The sequence below is a fragment of the Antechinus flavipes genome, chromosome 3, assembly GCF_016432865.1.
Source record: "Antechinus flavipes isolate AdamAnt ecotype Samford, QLD, Australia chromosome 3, AdamAnt_v2, whole genome shotgun sequence".
Taxonomy (NCBI): domain Eukaryota; kingdom Metazoa; phylum Chordata; class Mammalia; order Dasyuromorphia; family Dasyuridae; genus Antechinus; species Antechinus flavipes.
The window spans coordinates 271,816,204-271,843,724 of NC_067400.1; the positions used below are offsets into that span (position 1 = coordinate 271,816,204).

The 27,521-nt window shown below is 34.2% G+C and overlaps 1 protein-coding gene across 1 annotated transcript in view; it reads left to right on the forward strand.

Moving 5' to 3' along the window:
- DMD (dystrophin) overlaps nucleotides 1-27,521 on the forward strand; it is a 2,219,276-nt gene that overhangs the window by 1,599,506 nt on the left and 592,249 nt on the right. Inside the window, exon 53 of the mRNA XM_051991017.1 lies at nucleotides 13,870-14,081. Coding sequence (XP_051846977.1) covers nucleotides 13,870-14,081 — 212 coding nt within the window. The remainder of the gene's footprint in view (nucleotides 1-13,869; nucleotides 14,082-27,521) is intronic.

Consider the following 27,521-nt stretch of genomic DNA (forward strand, 5'->3'; position numbering starts at 1 on the left):
AATGCGAGCAGCTGTGTCAAGAAACCAGCCAGCAGTCTCTCTTTCTGCTTCCCTTTCCCGACCCCCTGCCTCCACCCACCAAAATAGTCATTTCCTATTTAACACATCAGGACTTGCACAAAGAGTGGGCCGGGGCCATTCTTTCTTCAAGTATATATATTAATAGAGTATGGTCCAATTACTATTTAGCCTCATGTGCTTGAGACCTCAGTGCATCAACTCAAGCCTCAGCCCATTACAGTATAGTTTTGCTTTCTCTTTCCTCTTGTAATTTACCTAACTTCTTTAAGAATTTGATTACTATGCTATTTGTTGTATGTATATTTAGTATCTATATGGCTTCAATGTGGTATCTTTTGGCAAGATATGGTTTTCCTCCATATCTCTTTTAATTAGGTCAATTTTTGTTTTCACTTTGTCTCAGATTAGGATTGTTCCACCTTTCACCACTCCTCTATTTTTAACTTCAGCTGAAGCATAGTAGATTCTGTTCCAGCCCCTTACCTTTACTCTGCATGTGTCTCCCTGGTTCAAGGGTGTCTCTTTTAAACAACATATTGTAAAATTCTGTTGTTTAATCTACTCTGCTATCTGCTTCCATTCTATGGGAGAGCTCTTCCTATTCCCATTCACAGTTTTAATTACTCCCTATATATTTTCCTCCTTCCCGTTCTTCCTTCTATTTGTCCTTTCTCTTTTCACCTTTCCCTCCTTACCAGTGTTTTACTTCTACCACCTCCCCTAATCTGCCCTTCTTTCTGTCAGTCTTCACTCCCACCCCTGCTTTCCTTAATCTCCTTCCCCTCCTATTTCCTTTTCAGATAAAATAGATTTCTATATTCATTCAATTGATTGTGTATATTATTCCCTATTTGAGCCAATACTGATGATAATAGAATTCTTGTGCCAAAGGCTGCAGGTCCTGCTTGTTTATCTCCTGCTGCAATGATACTGCCTTGAAGGCAATCCTTGTGTTTGGTTTTGCACTAGGGGTAAGCGGTGTTATGAGTGGCTAGTACTGCTGGAAGACATAGGAGTGTTGATCCAAATTCATAATGGTGGTGTCTAATGTTTGCTCAGGCTGGTAGGGTGTTTCTGCATTTCAGGGCTACACTAAAGTACAGACCTGTCTGACTACTGGTAATTGCCTGTTTGCCTAGGGCTATGCTGATGCACTTGTCATGGGTCCAAGTGGTTGTTATTTTGCTTAGACACTATAGTGTTGCCATTTACCTGTTTGTCCAGGACCACACTGAACTGGCCAATCTATTTACTTAGATACCCATAGGGTTAAAGTCTAACTGTTTTCAGCCACTGGAGAGTTCCTTTTTGCCTGGGGCTGTGCTGAAGTACAACTTTGTTCTCTGAGCTGGAATCTGCCTGTTTCCCAGGCCATGCTAAAATAAGTTAAATGTGGAGTTTCCCTGGTCTCAGCATTTGCCTGCTACACCAATTGATATTCAGAATCTACCTCTGGTTTGCTAATGTGGGACTTGTGGGACAAGCTGTTGGCTTGCTGGGACACTTACAATCCAGAGCTGTGATCCCCATTTACCCAAGTGAGGCAAATTTTTTCTCACCAATCTCCCAAGTTTCTTGGGCTCAGAGATTATTTCCCCCTATCATTTTTTCTTGTTTTGTTGTTCCAGGATTTGTTTGGGGGCACGAATTTGTTGAATTTTTTATGATTGTTAGGAGGTGAATATGAGAGTTATGGCAATTTACAGCTTACTTCACTATCTTGGCTCCTAAAAGTCAACTTCTGTAAGAAATATTTTTAAAATGTAGGTCTGCTTAAGATACTAGTGAATTAGTCCTTTTGCAATCATTCTGACATTTTGATTTTTTTCTCTTTGCTTTGATGAGTAAGATAACTAGTGAAAAAGGTTTAAACAGAATTTGCTTGCCAAAATTCTAACAAATTTAACCAAAAATTTAACAAATGGTTAAAAAGAATTATGTACAGAATTCTAACTATGATTCTATATATCTTTCCTTTTACTATGTAAATGTTCTGCCTTCATGTTTAATAGGGGTTTTCATTGAAATTAATGCAATTTTACTCTTTATTTTCCATAGTTTTCCCATGATCTGTCTCATCTACAGCTTATCTATTTTCTGTGTTTTTCTTCTGAGATGGTATAGTCATAAAACACTTTTTTGTCCTCTCTCAAAAGCCCAGAGTTTCCTTTTAACTCTTCTGACTGGGTTAGGTTGCAGAAAGGCAGAGATTATTACTATATTGGCCCTGAGGCAGACAAGTAAATTCTTGTACCTTCCTACCTCTTGTGCTTCTAAGCAACATTTCAATAGAAAATATACAAAAGGGAGTCACCAAGATAAGCATATTTTCAGAATACTTTATTTCAGAAGCATGAATAAAAATGTTACCAACTTTATGTTGCAGAAACTATGAGTACAGCATTTTCACACATGGTAATGAGAATTGCAGTCTCAAAAGGTGAATTGCTCCCTCTCCTTGCCTAAACTAACCTCCTCTCCTGCAACATCTATTCCATTTCTATCTCTCTCCTTTGTGACCTTATTCCATCAGTCATGCCCTTTCTTAAACTTGTACATCTTCAAGCTCTGCATAGCCTTAAAAATAAAAGTTCTTCTCTGACCCTGTCACTCTCTTTAGCTATTATTCCAGCTCACTTTTCCCCTTTCTGTTAAATTTCTGGAAAGAGTATTTTACACTCAAACTTCCTCATTACTCATTGTCCTCTCAACCCCTTACATTCTTTCCCTACTTCTATTCTGTAATAGCTCTCCCAAATTGTCAATGAGCTTTTGTCATGGTCTAATTCTTTGTTTGTTTTCTATCCTCATCTTTTTTGACCTTTATAGAATTTGACACAGGCTCATTTTACTTCTTTGAGACTCTCTCTTGCCTTAGCTTTTGGGAAATTGCATTCTCAGTACTCTCTTATCATTATTGATGCCTTTATAATTTTTGCATTCCTAACCCCAGGAGAAAATAATTACACAAAGGGATATTTTGTTCCTTAGATTTCTCATAGCATTTTCCATAAAGTTGCTCTTTGCAATTATCTCACTTTCTTTTGTATCACAATTATTTATGTACATGGCTATTTTCATGTTGGAGTGTAAGTTTTTTTAGACCACCATTTATGCAATGTTTGTGTCCCCATCCTTGTACTATATAATATTTATAGTATTCTATAATAAATGTTTACTAAACCAAAGAATCAATGAACAGATGTAAACCAAACATTAATATACAATTTAATATATACAAAAGCGACTACACATAGTGTTTGCATTTGATGTTCACAGCAACCATATGTGGTAGAGAATGCAAATACAATAATGTTCCATTATTGCCTATGAGGAACTTTATTTTGGGGGAGTTGAAATGACTTGAACTAATTTCCTTTTTCACTGCAGCATAATTTCTTCAGTGTCACAATACTTATTGTCCATTTGTATAATACTTTGCAATTGGTAAATTTCTATTTTTAGAAAAACCCTCTAAGGTAAAAAGCCTAAATCTCATCTCCATTTCATAAATAAGAATAAACTAAACTAATTACCCTTCCATAAACTCATGATTACCAAGTGATAGAAGTTAAAGTGGAATCTGAGGTACTTGACTTGACTACAAGTCCACTTCACCAAGAGGTCTTTCTAGTAATTAGGACACATTGTCATGTGCCTAAGAAAATAATGCTTACAAAAATAAGAAAACTACCTAAGTGAATTTTCTCAGTTTCTTGCTTTTTCTATCATTTATGACCTCTATTTCTTCCAGGAATATCTTACCTTATGTCTTTTTAAGTGCCCAGTCAGTGATGTTCCCTGCCTATCAGAAAGCCCAATAGTTGTTTTCTCAATTCACTTTGCAAAGCCAGTGGTTTTTTTTTATCTTTCTCTGTATATAATCTTCCCTTGTGACTATAAAAGGAGAATGAGCTGCCCTTGAAGTAAGAAAGAAAATAAGTGGATGTACCTGAGTCTACCTTGGTGCTCCTTTCAAACATGTAATGAATGTAATGAATGATGAGCCCTCCTATATGGGATAGATCCTTTCTGAAAAAACATGGAAAAGAATCACACAGGATTAAATTATTTGGTGGGGTGGAGTGGAAGCAGAGGGAATGCAGAATAGTGCCATGCAAAGAGTATTGGATTTGGAATCTAGGTTCCAATCTCGGTTCTGCCAAATCCTCGGTTCTCTTTACTTTCAGAATGATCTGGAATGTCATCTTCCTTATCTGGATTTCCATTTCCTCCTATATAGAAATACAGGATTAGAGTATCTGATATCTAAATTCCTTTCTAGCTCTAACTTTATGATCCAATGATCTAATAAAGTTCAAATATTAATTACAGCTTTTCATGAGAATTATTTTAGAATTGTTATGTAGATATGAAATTCTGCTTTTCAGAGGAGCCATTTTCATAAAAACAACTTGTAGAATACAGGATAAAGAAAAATGTTTTGGTGTTTTTGTTATCAGTAGAATGTTCCAGTGAATATTTTCATTCCCACAATCAATGAACAAGCACTTATTAAATACCTACTATATTACAGGCAATTTGCAGGGTAATATGAATACAAATATAAACAATGAAACAGTTGCTATTCTCATTACTATTTAAGTCACTACTTAGCTTCAGCTGATTTAAGGTTTAATAGCTGGATTTTTTTTTAAAACATTGGTTTCTAGACAAAAATACTTTTTAAGTTTTAAAGCACCATATAAATGTAAGCCATTATTATTTTTATTGTGGAATGTGAATATGAATGAGTGAATTTAAAACCAAATAAGCATTTTCTTCCCTCACTAAAACAGCAGTAATCCTGATATTACTATTTTTGCTACTCTAACAACTACTGATATTAATAATAATAGGGTATTTGAATGCAAGTATAGAGATGCCATCTGCTAAACTGTGGGAGGAAATTGTCTTCCTCATATATGGATTTTTAAATATTTATGTTCCAGTGAGTATGCCCATTTCCATGAACAATTTTTCCAAGATGGGTGGGTTTTATTTTGTATGCTGTTAATAGGTGACATAGTAATAAATTTGTGATGCTAGAATTGTAAAATACTCATTTATGCTATTTTAATGAACTAGCCCTGAACCCTTTTGTTGTTGGTTTCTTTTTTATTATATATGGGTGCTTAATTAATTGGAGGCTGGTGTACAGGGGACAGATGGATTATCCAAAAGACATGCTGATATGTTGTGTTTGTATCATATTTAAATATTTTCTAGGTCCAGTGATGCTTTTTGATAAACTGAAATATTTTACATAGCTTTCTTTCGTTTGCCTCTAACTTTCATCTCATAAAGTTGTTGTTATGCAAAATGATAATATAATATCTAGAAAGGAGGACCTATTTGGTTTATAATACCTTATATTTATATAGTATTTTACTGTTTATTTTACTCCCTACAAAGTGCTTTCCCCAAAACAACCTTGTGAAATAGTTAATTTCAGTATTATTGTCATTTTACAGAAGAAGAAATTATAGCCCAGATAAATTAATTGACTTTCCTAGTTCTAACATTAGTTAATACAAGAGCAGAGATTTAAACTAAAATCTTTCTTTTTTATAACTTTTTTGTTTGTTTTTGTTTTAAGTTTTTAGATACAAATTCTATCCCTTTCTTCCTACCTACCACAATGAGAGCAGTAACATGTGAAGTTATGTAAAATATTTTCATAATACTATTTTTGTGCAAAAAGAGAAACAGAAACAGAAACAGAGAGAGACATACAGAGAAAGAAAGAGTGAGAGACAGAGAGAGAGACAGAAATGAGAGAGTGACAGAGACTGAGACAGAGAAGAAGAGAGAGAAGGAGGATAGGAGGGAGAGAACAATATTATACTTCGGTTTGTATTCAGACAATATCAGTTCTTTCTCTGGAGGCAAATAGCATTTTTTCATCATGAGTTCTCAATGTAGATTTTTCAATACAGTCTTATGCTCCTTCCATTATACCATATAGTCCCAAGTAAATCATGTTTTCACAGTGATCATTCACTTTATGAATGGAATAATTTACTTGCTTAATGCTGACCAGGACCATAATTAGAGAAAGGCAAGAGGAGCCTTTATTCAGGGCAATTAAGTGTCCAAGGTAGGCAAGATGAAACACTGGGGCAATGGGATTCGAGAATGTTCCAGGAACAGAGATTAAAAAGCCAACTGACAGCATTTGTGTTTTTGTAGACTAGGCGAGCCTATGTGACAGGTTCTTGTTAGAGGAACCTTAATTTTTTTGCAAGGTTCTTCAGATCTACTCTAAAATAACAGTATAAATTGTGGAATAGTCACTGAATTAGGGTAGAGATTGACCCTGGTTTAGCAAGTCTCTCCTCTCTCACCTTCAAGGTGATTTCTCCACAAGTGATTTCTCCAAAAGCAACCCAGCCTTGCTTCATTGTACATTTTGTGGCCCGAGGAGAGAGAGGAAGTCCAGAATCAGGATTAGAAGATCCCCCAGTTAAAACCCATTATTGTTTTTTGGATGGGGGTGGTATTTCTGGTGAGTGATCAAGGCTAAGGAAGATATTCAGCATTTCTTGATCTGCTGGTGAACTGTACATTTCTAGGAATACATCTATCCCTCCATTCCAGGACCCCCCCAGTTTTGCTCTCCCTGTCTATTTAAACTTTTGTGATGCCCAAAACTTAGAAAATGGGAAAGAGGGCCTCCCTGTGAGACAAGATAGAAGATGCTTTAGGGATAATATCCCAACCCTTTACCCATGCAAGTTAGGTTTTTTTTTTTTCTTAAAAAGTAGATATCTTCCTGAAGGTAATTAAGGCAGGAGGGGAAAGGAATTCCTGAATCCCCCATCCCTAGTTCCCTTAATTAGAGCTTTTCTCTCCCAAGGAGCTTAAACTTCCCAGGGACTAGAAGGGATGAGATATTATTATGGGGTACCCTTCCTACTTAGTCATTTGTCCTGAGTCATCCATAATGCCAGGATTCCCTGCATGGAGAAGCTAGTTCTTTATCATCACAGAGGAAGGCCAAATTCTAACTCCCTAGTTAAAAGCAAGGACAGCTAGGGAGAGCAATGGATGGAGCATTGGACCTGGAGTAAGGAAGACCTGAGTTTAAATCCAATCTCAGATACTTCCTAGCTGTGTAACCCTGTTTGTCTCAGTTTCCTCAATCACAAACCATTTTAATATCTTTGATTAAAAAAAAAAAAAACAATTGGGTTTGCAAAGAGTCAAATATGATTGAACAAAAACATCGAATTTAAAAGCAAAGGACTAGAAATCAAGAGAACTAGGGTCTAGACCCTCCTCTAACATTAACTTTGCTAGGTTTCTATTTCTTTCTCTTTAAAACAAGGGAGTTGGACAAGCTGGTCTTTCACTTCTTTAACTATCTGATCCTATGAGATTTTAGTTTTCTTTGATTCTACCTTAGCTCAGCTTCAGTAAAAACCTGAAATAAGGGTTCATGGGTTTTCTCATATGCTCTTGGGCGAGTAATTTCCCTTCTTTGGGGGCTTCAACTTCCTTTTCTTTAAAATAAAGTTCAACTGCCTAGATATCTCCCAAGTTCTTCCAGCTTTTAAAAAAGATACTTCAAAGGTTTTATTCTGTCTTCTTTTGTTTTTAGTGGTAGAGGGAATGAGAAAGGAACTAAAGTACTTCTATAGTTGCTGGAAGAATCATCATTCCTATGTAACTTCCAGTCTTGAATAATTAGGCTTCTTGAAGCTTAAATGAAAAGTAATAACTGATTTTAGCATTGGTCATCAGGAATAATGATGTAAATTAGAAGTTATTTCAAAAGTCTGATTCCACAGGTAGAAAAAAGGATAGGCAGCCTCTGCTGGGGAATGGCTTTATACTATAGGAATCTTTGTCTACTCCCCTAATGAACTTTAACTATACATATTCGAAAGCAATCAGATATGCTTTAAATATATTTTTCCTTTCTTCCTACCATATCTTTTATAATTGTTATATTTCAAGAATGAATATCAAGCTCAATAATAGGTAGAAAAAAAGAAGGGGAAACTCATTCTGGAGAAAGATATGCTAGTATGCAATCTGCTCATTATTCATTGCCCATGAAGACTCTTCTGCAATATTGTAGGATATTCACATTACTGGTATTCAAAACTGACATTTCTGGATATACATAAGTCTGGATCCATGCTGATTCCCATGCTGTCATTCTCTGCCCTAGAATCAGTTATTTATTTTCTTTTATTATCTGACATCTATTTTCTACACAAATGAGTTAAGACATTTTCATGATGGGTTTCTGTGAGAAGAGATTTGTAACTCTGGCTAGCTCTTCAATTATAGCACTGCACAGATTGCCTATGTTTATGTGCCTATATTTTATTATTATTTTAGTTTTATAAATCAGTTGAATCTGTTATTAACTCAATGTAACAACATGGACTCTAGTGGTCATACATTATAAAAATACATATAATTGGTATACAGTTTTCTTGGTGATATGGTAAGTGTGTATATGTTTTGCTGTTTGAAATTGTTGTCAATGTTAGCCTGAGTTCTACCTCTGTCAATGGTCACAACCAATTTATTTGCATGGCCAGCTAGATGGCTAAGTGGATGGAATGCTAGGCCTGAAATCAGGAAGAGCTGAGGTCAAATAGAGCCTTAGGAGATCCAAGGCAAATCACTCAATCTCTGCATGTGTCACTTTTCTCACCTATAAAATGGGGATGATGGCAATATCTACCTCCCAAGACTTTTGTGAAGATCAAATGAAATAATAATTATGAAGCACAGTACCTGACATAGTGAATGCTATATAAATGTTGGTTTTTATTATTGCTTTATTTTGAAAGCTTTACTTTTTCACTTTTTCTTCTACCTAGTCAAAGCTTACCAAGTACAATATTTGCTTCTTTGTCTTTTTAATAGGTGTCTAGTTTCTACTAAGTGTGTCAATTGTATTAATTCCACTGTTTTCATAACAGAATCTGGGAACACTAGTAAGTTTTTTCTGGTTTGTTATAGCTCCATTTTAGTTTGTTGTACAACAGCTATTTTCTGAAATATTATTAGGTTTGTATTTATAATGCTATATTCATTTTTGATTCATTTTTAATAGCTCGTATTTAAAACCTGTTTGCTGAAGTGTAAATTTATAAAAATCATGATACTTTTATTTTTTTTTCCAAATCCTCCATTATACTGCAATTTTCATGAGGACAAGACCATGTTTAATTATTTGGATTTAACCCAGGGGTCAGACTGATCTCTTGGAACTAATTTAATTTGAATGAAGATCTATTTTCAGATCAATTATTTGATTCTACCAAAAACTTAGAGCTTCTGAAGTTAACTTTGCCCTTGAGTTTTTAGTTGCTCACCAAACTAATAAACAACAGCAATAGCAACAACAATTCACATTTATATAATGCTTTAAAGTTTGCAAAGTACTATATATATTTATAAACTCATTTTAGTCTCACAACAAACTTGTGAAGTGGGAACGAAAAATATTCTCCATTTTAGGGTGAGAAAACTAATGTTGAAAGGGTTAAGTGGTTGACCTAAATAAAGTTCAACAGAGCTAGTGTATCTAAATAGTGAACATTTAATCAGAAGAGAAACAAATATTAAAGTTAAAAAAATGTATAAGCTACATTTTCAGATGAATACCTTTTCAGAGGATTTTAAAACTCAAAGTCCTCTAAACTCATGCTAAGTGATGGGCTTAGATCCTTTCTAAAGTTGAAAAATACCTTTGGATAGTTCCAGGATATAGGACTTCCATGGATCTAGATAGAAGACCACTTGTTTTTCCTGTTCCTTTCCATGCTCTAGTCTATAACCCATTTTCTCTCTGTGTGGTTTCTGGTTGTGTTACATCCACACAGGATACACTAAATCCCATTTTCTCTGTGTTCACTACTCTTCCTCACATGGTCAGAAATATTTCTTCCCTAGTCATGTTCTTTTATTATTGATTAATTTGATTTTTAATTTCTGGAATAAAATAAGCATTTATTAAAGTATAATAACAAAGATGATTGCACATGAAACTACAAATCTATTAAGTATGACTTGCTCTCTCAACACACAACATACAACAAAATTATGACATTTTTTCTCTTTTTTTCCCTCCCCTCAACTCTGTCCCAGAGATAGTTATGATTAGATACAAGTAGATATGTGTGTGTGTATAATTATTTTATACATATTCTTCTTATCAGTTCTTTCTCTGAATGCAGATAGCATCTTTCTTCATATGTCCTTTATAGTTAATTTGGGTATTTATAATAGTTAAAATGATTTATTCATTCAAAATTGTTCTTAAAACAATGTTGCTGTTACTGAATACAATATTGTCTTGATTCTGCTTATCTTGCTCTTCATTATTTCTTGCAAGTCTTTCCATGTTTTTCTATCATTGCGATCAATATTTCTTATTGCACAATACTATTCTAAAATAATCATCTATCACAATTTGTTCAGCCATTCCCCAATTGATAATCACCCTTCTATGTTGTAGGGGTCCTCAAACTATGACCAGTGGGCCAGATGCAGCAGCTGAGGACGATTATCCCCTCACTTAGGGCTATGAAGTTTCCTTATTTAAAGGCTCACAAAACAAAGTTTTTGTTTTTACTATAGTCCAGCCCTCCAATAGTCTGAGGACAGTGACTTGGCCCCCTATTTTAAAAGTTTGAGGACCCCTGTTAAATCTAAAGTATTTTAGCAGCCCTCTTCCCTGAAATTTTCAGGAAAGCCCTAGCCATTTTCCTGAATGGGAAACCAGGAAAAATCTCTCTTCCTTCCAACAATTCTAGGGTGAAATCTTTCCCTTGTATTGAGCATTAAAGCGAGAGTATAGGAAACACCTGAAAATCAAAGGTGAAATTAATAAGTATAGAAGTGGTTATTTTTTGTTTTTCAGTAATAGGTCATAGACTCAAATCCACTTATCTTTTATCATGTTTTGTTTTATTTTGTTTTTTAATACTAATTAAACTAATTAAACTAAGCCAAAAATGATATTGAAATCATTCAGATATGCAATGATGGGAATAAGCAGCTCCCTGTAGTACACATACACATATCACAATTCTCTACAACTTTATACAAGTAACCAATTAATTAAAACATTTTCCTAAAAATCTTAAACAGACCTCACACTTAGATCATTTCAGTAATATATATGACCCTCAAACTATATATTGGATAGCTGGAAGATTAAAGCGATAATTGTAAATGTAAGTTACCCAAGAATAAGTATATTGTTTATTTTAGCTCAAAAGACTTTTTTGTTGTCAGTTTCTTTTTTTATGGTTTTATTTTCTTTTTCTTTTTTTGAAAGTCAATTGGGGTTAAATGATTTGCTGCCCAGGGTCACACAACTAGTAGGAGTTTAATGTCTGTGGTCAGATTTTAGCTCGGCTCCTCCCAAGTCCAGAGCTAGTGTTCTGTCCACTGTGCCATCTAACAGCCCCATTTTGTTATAATTTTTACATATCAATTATGTGTAAAAAGAAATATGATGTGTATATATAGTTAAGTGGCTATAGTGGACTTCATATTCACAGGTTTCACAGAGTCATGTTTTTTTAAACTCACAAAATTTTGAATAAGCTTTGGTTTCATGTATTTGCAATATATTAGAAACTTTCCAAAATAAATTGAGTATGTTCTTCCAAAATTCCTTCTTCAAATATCAGTAAGTTCTCATTTTAAAATTTTGGGCCCAACTTCATTGTAAATTATACATGGTCTTCAGTAATTTGATTCAGATATAATCCCTTGAGAGAGTCCAGCTATCAGTTGTGTTGGCCTTACATGGGCTTCTGGCTAGGAAGGAGAGATGCAATAAGCAGAGAAGGCCTGTTCAACAGACCATTTTGGCTGCCTCAATCATATATCCAAGATTTCTTTTGGCCATAAATCTTCCCTTTCTGTGATTAAACAGATTGATTCAAGCAGGACATTTGGATGAAATGTCATCCCAGGCTACAACTATTTTTCCATTAAGAAACCTTCACCTATGCATGATTGAACCAGTCTGTTTCTTCCCAAAATGGTGTTGACCTTGTTTAAATGAGGGCTAAACCTATTGTCATGAAAAGAAGTATATAATTTGTAAAATCTATGCTGACAGGGTTGCATTCTTCTGTTAAAAAAAGAAAGAATGAAATCAAGCCTTTTTGAGATATCACTAATATTGTAAATTGTTACTGATTCTAAAATTCAGTTTTGGAAAAAATAAGTCAAAAGTACATTCTTTTCAATGATTATTTATTAAGACCAAAACATTATATATTAATTAAAGAATAAAACTGATTTAGTTAAAATACTATATACTATTTTTAAAAGTTCGTATCCATGTGAATATAATAAAAATGTTTAGTCTGTGAAATGTTATTGTATTGTAAGAAGTAGTGAATATGAAAAATGAGTGATATGAGTAGAACCTATGGCTGGTTCTATTTATATGTTGCAATGGCTGCAACAACATATGAAAAGATCACTGAAAGGAAGTAGAACTCTGATAACTTTAAGTCAGTCAAGTTTCTGGAGAATCAATTATGAAACATACAATACCCCTAATAACAGAGAGTAAGACCACTAAAACTAAATATTTTAAGCAATGTTATTTGTGATAACTGTTTTGAATGCTTTGAGTTATTTTCTGTCAAAAGAGATAATTAAATCTGTGTGAAGTAGTAGTGACACTGCTTAGAAAGTCTACTCACTCCTCTATCTGAAAAATTGGAGTTGAGGTATTACCAATATTAAGCCGCTTTGTTCTTCTCTCCACATATCTCAATGTGTGAAGTTAGACCTCTGGTTTTCTAAGGTTGGGGTCAGGATATTTTGAGCCCCCAAACTCTCTTCTTTTACTATATAAAAATGTAATGTATTTATTTTGTGCCTCTGCCCTAAGTTAGTTATTAGTGTCTCCTAGAAAATATGAGAATGTATGTGTTACTAGGTTTTTTCTTCATTCTATATCCCCTCTGATTCCTGCTCTTTTTTTCGGGATGTCTTTGGGAAAAGATGGAGTTTCCATTTTAATACTCTCATTTACTATCCAAAAAAGATGGGTTACTTCTCTTATAACAGTTCATTGTACAATGATTCAGGAAAATTTGTTCATCCCTAATCACAATGAATCATAACCCACAATGCACCAAGGGGCATATCTACATCCTCCAGAGGAAAATGCACCCCAAAGTAAGAAAAATAAATCACCATCTTATAAGTTCATCAAGCTTAATTGTATAAATATGTATATATATGTTTGATTTAACATATACTGCTACCATGTTTAACAAATATTGGACTACTTGCCATCTAGAGGAAGGGGTGAGAGAAATTGGAACAAGATTTTGCAAGTATTAATGTCAAAGAATTATTCATGCATATGTTTTGAAAAATAAAGTTTTAATAAAAATTAAAATTAATTTTATTCAGAACAAATATCAAAAAAATAAGTTCATCAAGCTGATCAGAGTAATACTATGTCAACTATGAGAGAACATGTAACTGATAAACAAAAATTCAAAGAATAGCTTTATATTAAACCTCAAATATAACTCTCCAGTAAAAGAATGTGATTCAAGGAACTATGAATAGGCTGTGATCAGTAGATTTTAATTTAAATTCTTAATTTTACTATTTATTTTCTGGGTAATCTTAAATTATCCATTTGGCATCATCTTAATTTGGCCATGTGACAAAGTGAGAAAACAGCATTAGCTGTTTATAAGACATTAACAATGTTAAAAAAAAACTATGGCCAGCATAAAATGTAAGCAATACATATATGTGTCTTTAAATGTTCAAAGGGAGTCTCCAAATAACATTCATTATATGTTATGATTGTTTTTCTTTCATTAGTTGAAAAAATACAGAGTCAATGGGATGAAGTCCAAGAACATCTTCAGAGGAGAAAACAGCAGCTGAATGAAATGCTGAAAGATTCTGCTCAATGGTTAGAAGCCAAGAAAGAAGCTGAATGGACCCTGGAGAAAGCCAAAACAAGGCTAGAGTCATGGAAAGAGATTCCTTACACAATGGAAGGAATCAGAAAACAATCCACAGAAATTAAGGTTGGTATCTGACATTATTTTAAAAATTAAAGCTGAATGAAATTATAATATTGTTTGAAGCTGAAAGTTCATAAACAAACCATATTAATGGGAATTTATCAAAGTTCTCTAATGAAAACTAATCCATTGATAGAGTAGGGTAAGCTACAGAAGTAGAACAATGATACTATCATAAAAGAATATTGATTTTAAGATGATCCAAATATTCCTCTGATCCTTTATCCTGTGTTTTTCATTCCATGTGGAACACAGCACATCCCCTGAAAGAAGGCAGAAAGGGTCCTCCATCTGTCCTAAAGAATTTACCTCCATGCAGGGATTCTACCACTTGCTGGTGCTACTTCATCTCTAGGCTCCTCAAACCTAGAAGAGATACCAAATGTTTCTCTGACTGCACCTTGTACCTTACATCTTCTGTTGTGTATAGTATATTTTCTGAAAAGAATCAAGGGACTGAGTCAGACATCTTCAATCTGCCCCAAAGTAGCAGCTATTTCCATCTCTGCCAGCCCCTACTTCAGTTCCCATTTCTGTATCCTGCTTTCAACTTCATCTCTCAACATGGTTATGGAGAAAAAATCCTAATGCAAAGAGGAGCAATGTTCTCACTTGCACAGGTTGAACTTTCCTCTCCGATTACATTCTTACCTGCCTAACCTCTTCCTTTCAGAGGGAGTAGGAAGAATGAAGCAAGATCCACCTACTTCATATTGCACTTATATACAGTTTAACATCTTACATTATTTTGGTAAAGAAGTGACACCCTCCACTCAACGAAGAATATTCTCATAACTTGTTATATTCTTCACATCCCACTGATTCTGAATCTTCTAAAACCAATCCCAACCTCCCCACTGCCTTCTCCTCCAGACCAAACATTCAACCAAACACCATCCAGGTCTTCCAACCATGCCCTATGGAATGTGTATTCCATATGAAACAAGCTTCCCTTTATCCTAAACTTTTCTTCTCCCACTCTATTTCCTAGCTATTGACTTTCCTGATGAAATAGCCTCCCTACTCCCCCCCTTGCTATTACTGGATATATCTTCACTCATTCCCACTGGCTCACTGGTTTTGATGGAAGAGATGTAAAGCTTCTTATTCCCCATCGCCACATCCAGATTTTCCCTCTAACTCCATCACTCAAAAGGTTTCTTCTTTTGAGGTTCATTCTATTATCATCTACCACCCAGTCAAAATACTGATGGATGCTGTTAGTGACAGGTCATTTTTCTTACTTCCTTAATGACTTTAATACCTAGCTCACAACTTTTCAACTCCTTCTCTCAGTTGCTTCATACTGGGGACTATCAATATACATATAGACTTTCCCTTAAACACTAATCATTTCATTCTTCAACCTTCTCACTTTCCCATGCTATTCTTCTACTCCATTTCAGTCACACACAAAGATGGTCATATCCTTAATCTCACCATTACCCACTTCCAAGTTTAAGAATTCTATTATCTACTTATCCAACTACAATAAATTGATTTTTTGCCTTTCTCTTTGCTTTCCTTCATTGTTCACACTATGGCTTTCAATCTATTAACCCCTCAGTTCTCTCCCAGTTCATTGCTTCTGAATTGCAATTCTTTCCTCTTTCCCTTATTTTAGGGAAGCAATTCAGATCTACAGACTTCTTCTCTTTAATCCCTAACCCTTTTATCATTTCATTAATTTCATTTTGCCAAGCCTAAGTCATGGAACACTCCCACTATTTGCTGCCTTTGTTTCTACATATATGCTGCTGAAAGGAAGTGGGAAAAAATCATGCACATGTTCTGAATGAGTCCACTACAAAATTATGTTACAGAACCTCAAATGGGCCCTTACTGCTGCAATCCTTCTATACCTATTTTGTCAATTCATGATCCTACTCTCCAAAGCAGCTCTTCTCAAACCTCCCATGGCTTTCTTCCCTCACCTTCTTAGATGAGCAACTTGCTTCAAATTTTATGGAGAAAAATGAAACCAATCACCAAGATCTCCCTCTTCTTCCTCCCTCTTATTTACATGCCTTCTGCTACTATCTCTCCTCCTTTATCCCCATCTCATATGATAAAGTGGCCTTATTGCTTGCCAAGGATAACCTATTCAAATCATCCTATTCCACCCCATCTTTTCCAATAGATTGCTCCCTCCATTACCTCCATTCCATTACCTGTTTTCAATCTCTCCTTGTTTACTGGCTTATTCCTTACTGCCTACAAACATGATCATGTTTTACTCTCACTTTATGCTTCTATCACTGCTAATTATCATCCTATATATCTCTATTGCCCTTTATAGGTAAATATCTTTAAAAGCCAATGGGGGGACAGCTAGGTAGTGCAGTGGGTAAAGCACTAGCCCTGAAGTCAGGAGGACTTGAGTTCAAATTTGGTCTCAGACACTTAACACTTCCTAGCTGTGTGGTCCTGAGCAAGTCACTTAACCCCAATTATCTCAGAGAAAGAGAAAGACAGAAAGACAAAGCCAATAGGTACCCACCCAAACCCCCATTTTCTCTCATCCTATTGTCTTCTTAACCCCTGCTCTCTTCAAGTTATAAATGATCTTTGATTTGCCAAATTTAGTGATCTTTTTTTAATTCTTAATCTCCTTAACCTCTATGCAGTCTTTGACACTGCTGATTATTTTCTTCTTTTTGATTCACTCTTCTTTCTAGATTTTAGGGACTACTCTTTTTAAATTCTTCTATTTATCTCACCTGTCCTTCTCAGTACCCATTGCTAGAGATCATTTGCTTATCCAGATCATATTCTGTAACTACAAATGTCCCTTGGGATTCTGTCCTGCACTTTTTTCTCCCTCTATACTACTCCTCTTAATGATTTCATCAGTTTCCATGGATTTAATTACCATCTCTATGCTGATGATTCTCAAATTTATCTATCCTGTCCTAACTTCTCTAATGACCTCCAATCTTGAATTTCCAACTCCTTTCAAACATATCAAGTTGGATATCCCATTTTAAACTCAAAATGTCCAAAACTAAATTCATAGATCCTCCCTACCCATCTGGTCTTCCCAGTTCCATAGAAGGCATTAGTATCCTTCTAGTCCCTCAGACTCACAAGCTACGAATCATCCTGAATTCCCCTCCCACATCTAATCTGTTGCCAAGAACTGTCAATTTCACCTTTGCAATATCTCTAAAATATATTCCCTCTTCAGCATTCTGGTGCTGGCCTTCATCATCTCACACCTGATCTGATCTTCAGCAATCGCCTGCTAGTAGTTCTTCCTGCCTTAAATCTCCCACTCCCATCCATCCTCCACTCAACAACTCAAATGAATTTCCTAAGGCACTGGTCAGACAATGTTAAACCTTATTTGATAAACTATATTGATACCTTACTGCTTCAGGACTAAATACAAAATATTCTTTTGGACATCCAAAGTTCTTTATAACCCAGCCCCCCCTCTATCTTTCCAGCCTTCTAAAACATTATTCCCCAATATGTATTTGTCAGTCTAGTGATATTGGCCTTCTAGCTATTCTATGAACAACTAACTCCATCTCAGCTCTGTCCCTTCTGCCTTTAATATTCTCCTTCTTTAAACCCACTTACTGAATTCCCTGTATTCCTTTAAATCTCATCTAAAATTCCATCTTTTATAGGAAATGTTCCCCATTGCTCTTAATTCCAGGGCTTTCTCTCAATTAATTCATTTCTTATTTATCCTATATATAACATGTTTTTATACATTTGCTTGTATATTGTCTCCCCATTAGATTGTAAACTCTTTGATACTGGGGACTCTTTTTTGCTTTTTTTTTTCTCCTTAGGATAAAACTTAACTTTTTAAGTTAGTTTAACTGTTAAGCATGTAGCCAGTGCTTCATAAATGAAAACAAAATGGTATAGTATACAGAGTACCAAATCCTGTTTACCTCAGTTCCCTCATCTGAAAAATGAGCTGGAGAAGGAAAGGGCAAACCACTCTAATATCTTTGCCCAAGAAAATGTCAAATGGGGTCCTAAAAAGTTGGATATGATCAAAACAAATGAACAGCAATAATAGATGTTTCTTAGTGGATTAATTTAGAGTCAAAAGTATTTGAATTCACATCCTCATTAGCTCTTTACTTCTCTTAGGAGCTTGGGCATCATTTTACCTTAAAGGGCTTTAGTAACCTTATCCATTAATTAAAGGGGTTGAATTCAGTTACATTTATGATCCACCTTATTTTTAAATCTCTATGAGAATTAGCACTAACATTTGGGTTTGCCTCAGTTATCTGAATATTTTAGGGTAATACTGTTTGGCAACTTGACTCACCTTAATTGCTCTTTGATTCAGCATTTTTCTTTATAAAGTTTTTTCAAAGGACTTTGGATATGATTAAACTATTATGCATTATTTCTTTTCTTAAAAAGCATTTTATATATATAAACACAGTTGAGCCTTTACAAAGGAATGCTTACTTCCAAAGGTTTAAATAGCACTTATACAAACTTACTACCTACAACATGTGGGAGGCATAATCTCCATCCCTCTTTGATCTATAATAGACTCTGGGGAGAGGAAGATGATTAAGCTGAGTGTTTAACTCTGTTCCCATAAAGCACAGTTTCAATTCCAAATCCAAACATCCCTTTAACTTAAGTTCTAAACACTTCTCAGGGCTTCCCTGCTGGCCTGGTGACTGTAGCACTTTGCCTGCAAAGTTTGCCTGACTCCAAGGCTATCATGGCGTGAAGTCCTAGTTTAATCCAGACCACCTCCAGAGCCTGAAATAAAGGGAAAATAACATAGAAAAGAAACAAACAGAACCATCACCACTACCACAGCCAGGACTATTTCCCTGGAATTCAAAGAAGACTAAGGGAAGACCAGTTCCTTTCCTCTTATTGGTTCAGTTCATAGTTACAGCAAAAGAAGGTGGGAGAAAGAGCAAAGCACATAGTGTTATATATTTTTAAAATGCAGATAGTCAATCAAAAGAGGTTACCCCCCATTTACCTGGTAGGGATCATATTGAGTACTATGTTAGCCAAATTAAACATACTCAAAACAAAAGCCTTTTATCATTTATCATTTAGTTATATTTTAGTGTTTTTCCCTTTTGCATCCCAGAAAGTGATCCATTATAATACAAATAAATTAAGATTAAAAATAAAAATGAACTAGCAAAACTATCCCATGATGTCAAAAAAATCTGATGTTATATGCAGAATTCCACACCAAAGTTCCTCATTTCTATATGGAATTGGAGTAAGTGCCTTCTTATATCTATCCTTTGAACTCAAGCGTCATCATTATAATATTCAAATTTGATAAATGATTCTTTCCAACTTCATTTTTATTTCCATTGTGTATTGTTTTTCTAATCTTTTTGTGTCACTTTTCATAAGGTCTTACATTTTTTAAACATAGACTTTAAAATTTTATTTTTAATGTATTAAATAAAACAAACTTTTTCATAACATAATTCAGTAGACATGAACAATACAATAAACATACATGAAATGGCAAATCCACTATAGCAAGCTGCTAGCAATTTCAAATTTACAACAAAATTATCATGATTTTTGTTAGACACGAATAAATGCATATGTGTATATATATATATATATTTACACATATATGTATGCATATATATATGTGCATGCACACACACACACACATACATATATACAAGACTATAAACATGATGTTCCCAAGAAAACCTCAATCACTTTTGGAATTGCTCTTATTATTAAATTTTTTTCTAATATCAAGCCTAAATGTAACTTCTTACAACTTTCATCCATTGTTTTCGACCTTCCCTTTGAAAATAAAAATAATAAATTTTATCTTTCTTCCATGTAAGATGATATACTAATATTATTTCTCCAAGTTGTATCTCATTAGATAAATTAACAAAGTATAAAGCTATAAGGAACAACTTAAGCTATGAGTGTATTTTTGCCATCAAAGTCAAAACCAAAAATGGTAAAAGGGCAAAAAAACAAAACAAAACAAAACAAAAAAAAAAAAACCACACGACTGTGAGTATATGATATGATTAGTATCTTTTTCATAGTACTTAATATCCACAAGGCAGCATTAGGAGTCATGTTCTTGAGCTAATACACCCCTAACTAGTTATTTTAGTTTCACAAATTAATAATAGCCATTAATACTAACAGTATTAATTAGTCATTTAGTTGTAGAGTGAATATACTAGTTTTAAAAAAATATTTTCTCAATATTTTATTTTTCCAAATACATATACAGAGAATTTTCAACATGCATTTTTGTAAAACTTTGTGTTTTAAAATTTTCTTCCCCTCCCCTTACTTACCTCCTTCCTCTCTAAGACAACAAAATAAACTGTTTTTAAAATCAGAGAAATGAGGTTCAAATCTCAGCTCTTACACTTATTACTTGTGTGATTTTGGACAATTTACCTTATCTTTTTGGACCCATTTCCTCCTCTATAAAATGAAGAAGTTGGAATTTATGACTTCTTTGGTCCTTCAGTCTCTAAATCTATGGAGTATTGTGCTACATTCAAAAAAGATAGAAAGATGGAAAGACTTATGAATCATACAGCAAAGTAGGGAGCAATAATATATACAGAAATATAATTAAAAATATAATGTTATTAGCACACAGGATTATTATGAAGAAATTGCATTCCAGGTCCCAGGAAGAAAAAAGAAAAGATTTCTAGCTTGTTCAGGTTTAGGGAAAGACTTTATGATCATGGAAAGTAGAGTTTAAGCTGGATTTTGAATGATAGATATGATTCAGAGAGTCAGATATCAGTCAGCAAAGGACTCTACTTCTGTGTAAAAGAAGAAGGAAACATTCAGCTCTCTTCCTGGACATAGTCAGAGAGGCATCATCAAAGTTCTCCATCACATAAAATAAGTAGGTAGAAAAAGAACACATGAAATTTTCCATCCTTTCATTTTTTCTGCAGAGAAGTACATTCATGAAAGGAGCCCTTGAAGTCAACACCAAGATAGATGTATAACCTGTTTATCAGGAATTTTCTTTTCCCTATCTATGAATTCTGTAACTATATTGAATTTTATATTGAATGAAAATAGAAGTGATCAAATTTAGTAACTTTCAAGATATTAATATTGTCATAGAGATTTACCTTTTGGTCATCATATTGCAACTCTCTATCATCTCTTTTCTAGTAGATGGGGATGAAGGTCTCTGAATACCAACACAGGAGGGGCCTCATTGATGAAGGTAGTTATAGGAAATTAGAGAAAGAAAAGGGAGAGATCTGACAGATCCCAGCAGTTTGGTGATAAAATATAAAAGCAGGATGGATGGCATGTTTGAGTAAGAAGAAAGGGAGAAGGAAGTTTGTTGTGTGCTGAAAGGAATCTAGAATGATAAGACTGAAGAGGCCTCCACAACTCTCAAGATCTTATCTCCTTTGCAAATGGCTTCAAAATATTGAAAGTATCAGATTGCCAGAGAAAAAGAAAACTCAAACTCTTGAATTCAACTGCTTTAAATACCTCAAACTTAATTAAACTGGGGTTATTTCAAAATTATCATTTAACTTTTTGAAATAAGGATTTGCCTTTGAATAAGAGATCTATATTTCATCACTAAAATGTAATACTTTTTTTCCCTGAGGCAATTGGGTTAAGTGATGTGCCCAGGGTCACACAGCTAGAAAATGTTAAGTGTCTGAGACTAGATTTGAACTCAAATCCTCCTGATTTCAGGTCTAGTGCTCTATCCACTGATACCACCTAGCTGCCCCATGTAATACATTTTTTAAGCTTAGCATTTTCCAAAGAAAGAAACTTTTGTTTACTTTTTTTTAGGGGGCCTTTTGTTTCAGATAAATTAGCAAATAGGTAGGTAGGTAGGTAGATAGATAGAGGACAGACAGACACATAGAACACCAAATTCCTTGAACCACATAAAACTACAGTCACATTTAATCTATGAATAACTGAAGATAACATTTGGTGACATTATTAATCTCCACTTTCACAAGTAGGAATTTGCTTGGTTTCAACCAAAAAGTAGAGAAAAAAAGAATAGTGTAAATATGGGAAACAGATCAAATTAAGCTTGTTTATAAAGATTCCTTTCCAGTAGAAGAAATCCTCAATTATAAGCAATTTGAAAAGTATAGACAATTTAACATTATATTTGGTGAAGATAGCAAATTCTTCTATTTTTGAAAAGGAGAAAGTAAAATGTCTTAGCTGATGGATTAAAAATGTAAATTGTTTTCAGATTGCAGTGATACTTGATGCTGATTTGGGGATAGGAGAGATTATAGATAGCAAGAAAAATGGAAGATCCATTGAGGAATTCCTGTAAACTAATATTAATAGGCTCATTGTCTATAAAATAAAATCAACTTTTAATTGCCTAATTTAATGGGAAATTTACTAAACATTGATAATAGAAATAGAAAACACTGGATAATTTGTCTCAGCTTCTAAATTTCGCAGTAACAAAAATCAAAACAGAATTTAGGAAGAAATCAACTTCAGCTAGGATCTAGGAACTAGGGAAGCTAAATCCAGATACATTCTTCATAATTCTTTCTACTCTATTTATCATTACCCTCATTTGAAGATTGTTCTTTTCCTTAGTTTGTACCTGCTGGCTATAGTATTATTTCAAAATCAGTTAAAATCAGGATTCAAAGCCAGATTTAGATTTAATTGTCAGATATGCTATTCCTCCTGTGACCTCTGATAATTTAACTAATTTTCCAAGGCATCAATTCCAAATGTAAGATGAGAGAAAAAGACCTCAAAGGCTCCATCCCTATGTTTTATGATCTTATGAAATAAAATCTTCTTTGCCAATAGACCGAAACCGATTGTGTGACACTAGCAGTAAGCAATTGCTTTATAGAAGAAAAAGCAAAATCTATTAAAAGACCATTCTGGGAGCAAGGTGGCAATGACACAGGGCTATTTACAGAAATATTACAGTATTCCTAGAGACCACATGTTCAATCAGTAAATCAGTAAATGTCAAAAAAGTGCACCTACTATGTGACAAAGACTAGAGTAAGTATAGGAATAGAAAAACAAAAGCAAAAATAATCCCTGCCTTCAATGAGTATGAATTCTATCAAAGAAAACCACATGCAGGCAATAAGCTTGCATAGCAGATACAGCACTGGTCTAGGAACTAGGGAAGCTAAATCCAGATACATTCTTCATAATTCTTTCTACTCTATTTATCATTACCCTAGAGTTAGGAAAACCAGAGTTCAAATTTGGCCTCAGACTCTTTTTTTTTTTTTTTTTTTTTGAAAATTTAACTTTATTTAATAATAACGTTGTATTGACAGAATCCATGCCAGGATAATTTTTACACAGCATTATCCCTTGCAATCACTTATGTTTCGTTTTTTCCCCTCCCTCCCTCCCCCCCCCAAGATGGCAAGCAGTCCTATATATGTTAAATATGTTGCAGTATATCCTAGATACAATACATATTTGCAGAACCGAACAGTTCTCCCGCTGCACAGGGAGAATTGGATTCAGAAGGTAAAAATAACTCAGGAAGAAAATCAAAAATCAAATAGTTCACATTCATTTCCCAGTGTTCCTTCTTTGGGTGTAGCTGTTTCTGTCCATCATTTATCCAATGAAACTCAGTTAAGTCTCTTTTGTCAGAGAAAACCACTTCCATCAGAATACATCCTCATACAATATCGTTGTCGAAGTGTATAATGATCTCCTGGTTCTGCTCATCTCACTTAGCATCAGTCCGTGTAGGTCTCTCCAAGCCTCTCTGTATTCATCCTGCTGGTCATTCCTTACAGAGCAATAATATTCCATAACATTCATATACCACAATTTACCCAGCCATTCTCCAATTGATGGGCATCCATTCATTTTCCAGTTTCTAGCCACTACAAACAGGGCTGCTACAAACATTTTGGCACATACAGGTCCCTTTCCCTTTTTTAGTATCTCTTTGGGGTATAAGCCCAATAGAAACACTGCTGGATCAAAGGGTATGCATAGTTTGATAACTTTTTGGGCATAATTCCAGATTGCTCTCCAGAATGGCTGGATTCGTTCACAACTCCACCAACAATGCATCAGTGTCCCCGTTTTCCCACATCCCCTCCAACATTCATCATTATTTTTTCCTGTCATCTTAGCCAATCTGACAGATGTGTAGTGATATCTCAGAGTTGTCTTAATTTGCATTTCTCTGATCAATAGTGATTTGGAACACTCTTTCATGTGAGTGGTAATAGTTTCAATTTCTTCATCTGAAAATTGTCTGTTCATATCCTTTGACCATTTATCAATTGGAGAATGGCTTGATTTTTTATAAATTTGAGTCAGTTCTCTATATATTTTGGAAATGAGGCCTTTATCAGAACCTTTAATTGTAAAGATGTTTTCCCAGTTTGTTGCTTCCCTACTAATCTTGTTTGCATTCGTTCTGTTTGTACAAAGGCTTTTTAATTTGATATAATCAAAATTTTCTATTTTGTGATCGGTAATGGTCTCTAGTTCATCTTTGGTCACAAATTTCTTTCTCCTCCACAAGTCTGAGAGATAAACTATCCTATGTTCCTCTAATTTATTTATAATTTCGTTCTTTATGCCTAGGTCATGGACCCATTTTGATCTTATCTTGGTATGTGGTGTTAAGTGTGGGTCCTTGCCTAATTTCTGCCATACTAATTTCCAGTTATCCCAGCAGTTTTTATCAAATAATGAAATCTTATCCCAAAATTTAGAATCTTTGGGTTTGTCAAACACAAGATTGCTATAGTTGACTATTCTGTCTTGTGAACCTAACCTTTTCCACTGATCAACTAATCTATTTCTAAGCCAATACCAAATGGTTTTGGTGACTGCTGCTTTATAATATAATTTTAGATCAGGTACAGCTAGGCCACCTTCATTTGATTTTTTTTTCATTAATTCCCTTGAGATTCTCGACTTTTTATTGTTCCATATGAATTTTGTTGTTATTTTTTCTAAATCATTAAAATATTTTCTTGGAAGTCTGATTGGTATAGCACTAAATAAATAGATTAGTTTAGGGAGTATTGTCATCTTTATTATGTTCGCTCGGCCGATCCAAGAGCACTTAATATTTTTCCAATTATTTAAGTCTGACTTTATTTGTGTGGAGACTTTTTTATAATTTTGCTCATATAATTCCTGACTTTCCTTTGGTAGATAGATTCCCAAATATTTTATGGTATCAACAGTTATTCTGAATGGAATTTCTCTTTGTATCTCTTGCTGTTGGGTTTTGTTGGTGATGTATAAAAATGCTGAGGATTTATGGGGATTTATTTTGTAGCCAGCTACTTTGCTAAAATTATGAATTATTTCCAATAGCTTTTTAGTAGAATCTCTGGGGTTTTCTAGGTATACCATCATATCATCTGCAAAGAGTGATAGTTTGGTTTCCTCATTGCCTACTCTAATTCCTTTAATTTCTTTCTCGACTCTTATTGCAGAGGCTAGTGTTTCTAATACAATATTGAATAATAATGGTGATAGTGGGCAGCCTTGTTTCACTCCAGATCTTACTGGGAAAGGTTCTAGTTTTTCCCCATTGCATATGATGCTTACTGAAGGTTTAAAATATATGCCCCTAACTATTTTAAGGAAAAGTCCTTTTATTCCTATGCTCTCAAGTGTTTTTATTAGGAATGGCTGTTGGATTTTATCAAATGCTTTTTCTGCATCTATTGAGATGATCATATGGTTTTTGTTTGGTTGGTTGTTGATATAGTCAATTATGTTAATAGTTTTCCTAATATTGAACCAGCCCTGCATTCCTGGTATAAATCCTACTTGGTCATAGTGTATTATCCTGGGGATGATTTTCTGTAATCTTTTTGCTAATATTTTATTTAAGATTTTAGCATCAATATTCATTAGGGAGATTGGTCTATAATTTTCTTTCTCTGTTTTCAGCCTACCTGGTTTAGGTATCAGTACCATATCTGTGTCATAAAAGGAGTTTGGTAGGACTCCTTCAATCCCTACTTCTTCAAATAGTTTATTTAGCATTGGAGTTAATTGATCTTTAAATGTTTGATAGAATTCAGATGTAAATCCATCTGGTCCTGGGGTTTTTTTCTTAGGGAGTTGATTAATAGTTTGTTCTATTTCTTTTTCTGAGATAGGAGTGTTTAGGATATTTACTTCTTCCTCTGTTAGTTTAGGCAAGTTATATTTTTGGAGGTATTCTTCTATTTCATTTAAGTTGTCGAATTTATTGGCGTAAAGTTGGGCAAAGTAACTCCTAATTATTGCTCTGATTTCCTCTTCGTTGGTGGTGAGTTCTCCCTTTTCATTTTTAAGACTAACTATTTGATTTTCCTCTTTCCTTTTTTTAATCAGATTTACTAAGGGTTTGTCTATTTTGTTGGTTTTTTCATAGAACCAACTCTTAGTTTTATTAATTAATTCAATAGTTTTTTTACTTTCAATTTTATTGATCTCTCTTTTTATTTTTTGAATTTCAAGTTTAGTGTTTGATTGGGGGTTTTTAATTTGTTCCTTTTCTAGCATTTTTAGTTGCAAGCCCAATTCATTGATCTTCTCTTTCTCTATTTTATACAAATAGGCCTCTAGAGATATGAGATTTCCCCTTATTACCGCTTTGGCTGCATCCCATACATTTTGGTATGATGTCTCATTATTATCGTTTTCTTGGATGAAGTTATTAATTATGTCTATAATTTGCTGTTTCACCCAATCATTCTTTAGTATGAGATTATTTAGTTTCCAATTATTTTTTGGTCTACTTTCCTGTGGCTTTTTATTGAATGTAATTTTCAATGCATCATGGTCTGAAAAGGATGCATTCACTATTTCTGCCTTACTGCATTTGAGTTTGAGGTTTTTATGTCCTAATATATGGTCAATTTTTGTATAAGTTCCATGAACTGCTGAAAAGAAGGTGTACCCCTTTCTGTCCCCATTACATTTTCTCCAGAGATCTATCATATCTAATTTTTCTAGTATTCTATTTATCTCTTTGACTTCTTTCTTATTTATTTTGTGGTTTGATTTATCTAATTCTGAGAGTGCAAGGTTGAGATCTCCCACTATTATAGTTTTACTGTCTATTTCTTCTTGCAGCTCTCTTAATTTCTCTTTTAAGAATTTAGATGCTACACTACTTGGTGCATATATGTTTAATATAGATACTTCTTCATTATTCATTCTACCCTTTAGCAAGATATAGTGCCCTTCCTTATCTCTTTTGATTAGATCAATTTTTGCTTTAGCTTGATTTGAGATCAGGATGGCTACCCCTGCTTTTTTGGCTTCACCTGAAGCATAGTAGGATTTGCTCCAACCTTTTACCTTTAACCTGCATGTATCACCCCGCTTCAGGTGTGTTTCCTGTATACAACATATTGTAGGATTCTGGCTTTTAATCCATTCTGCTAACCACTTCCTCTTTATAGAGGAGTTTATCCCGTTCACATTTAT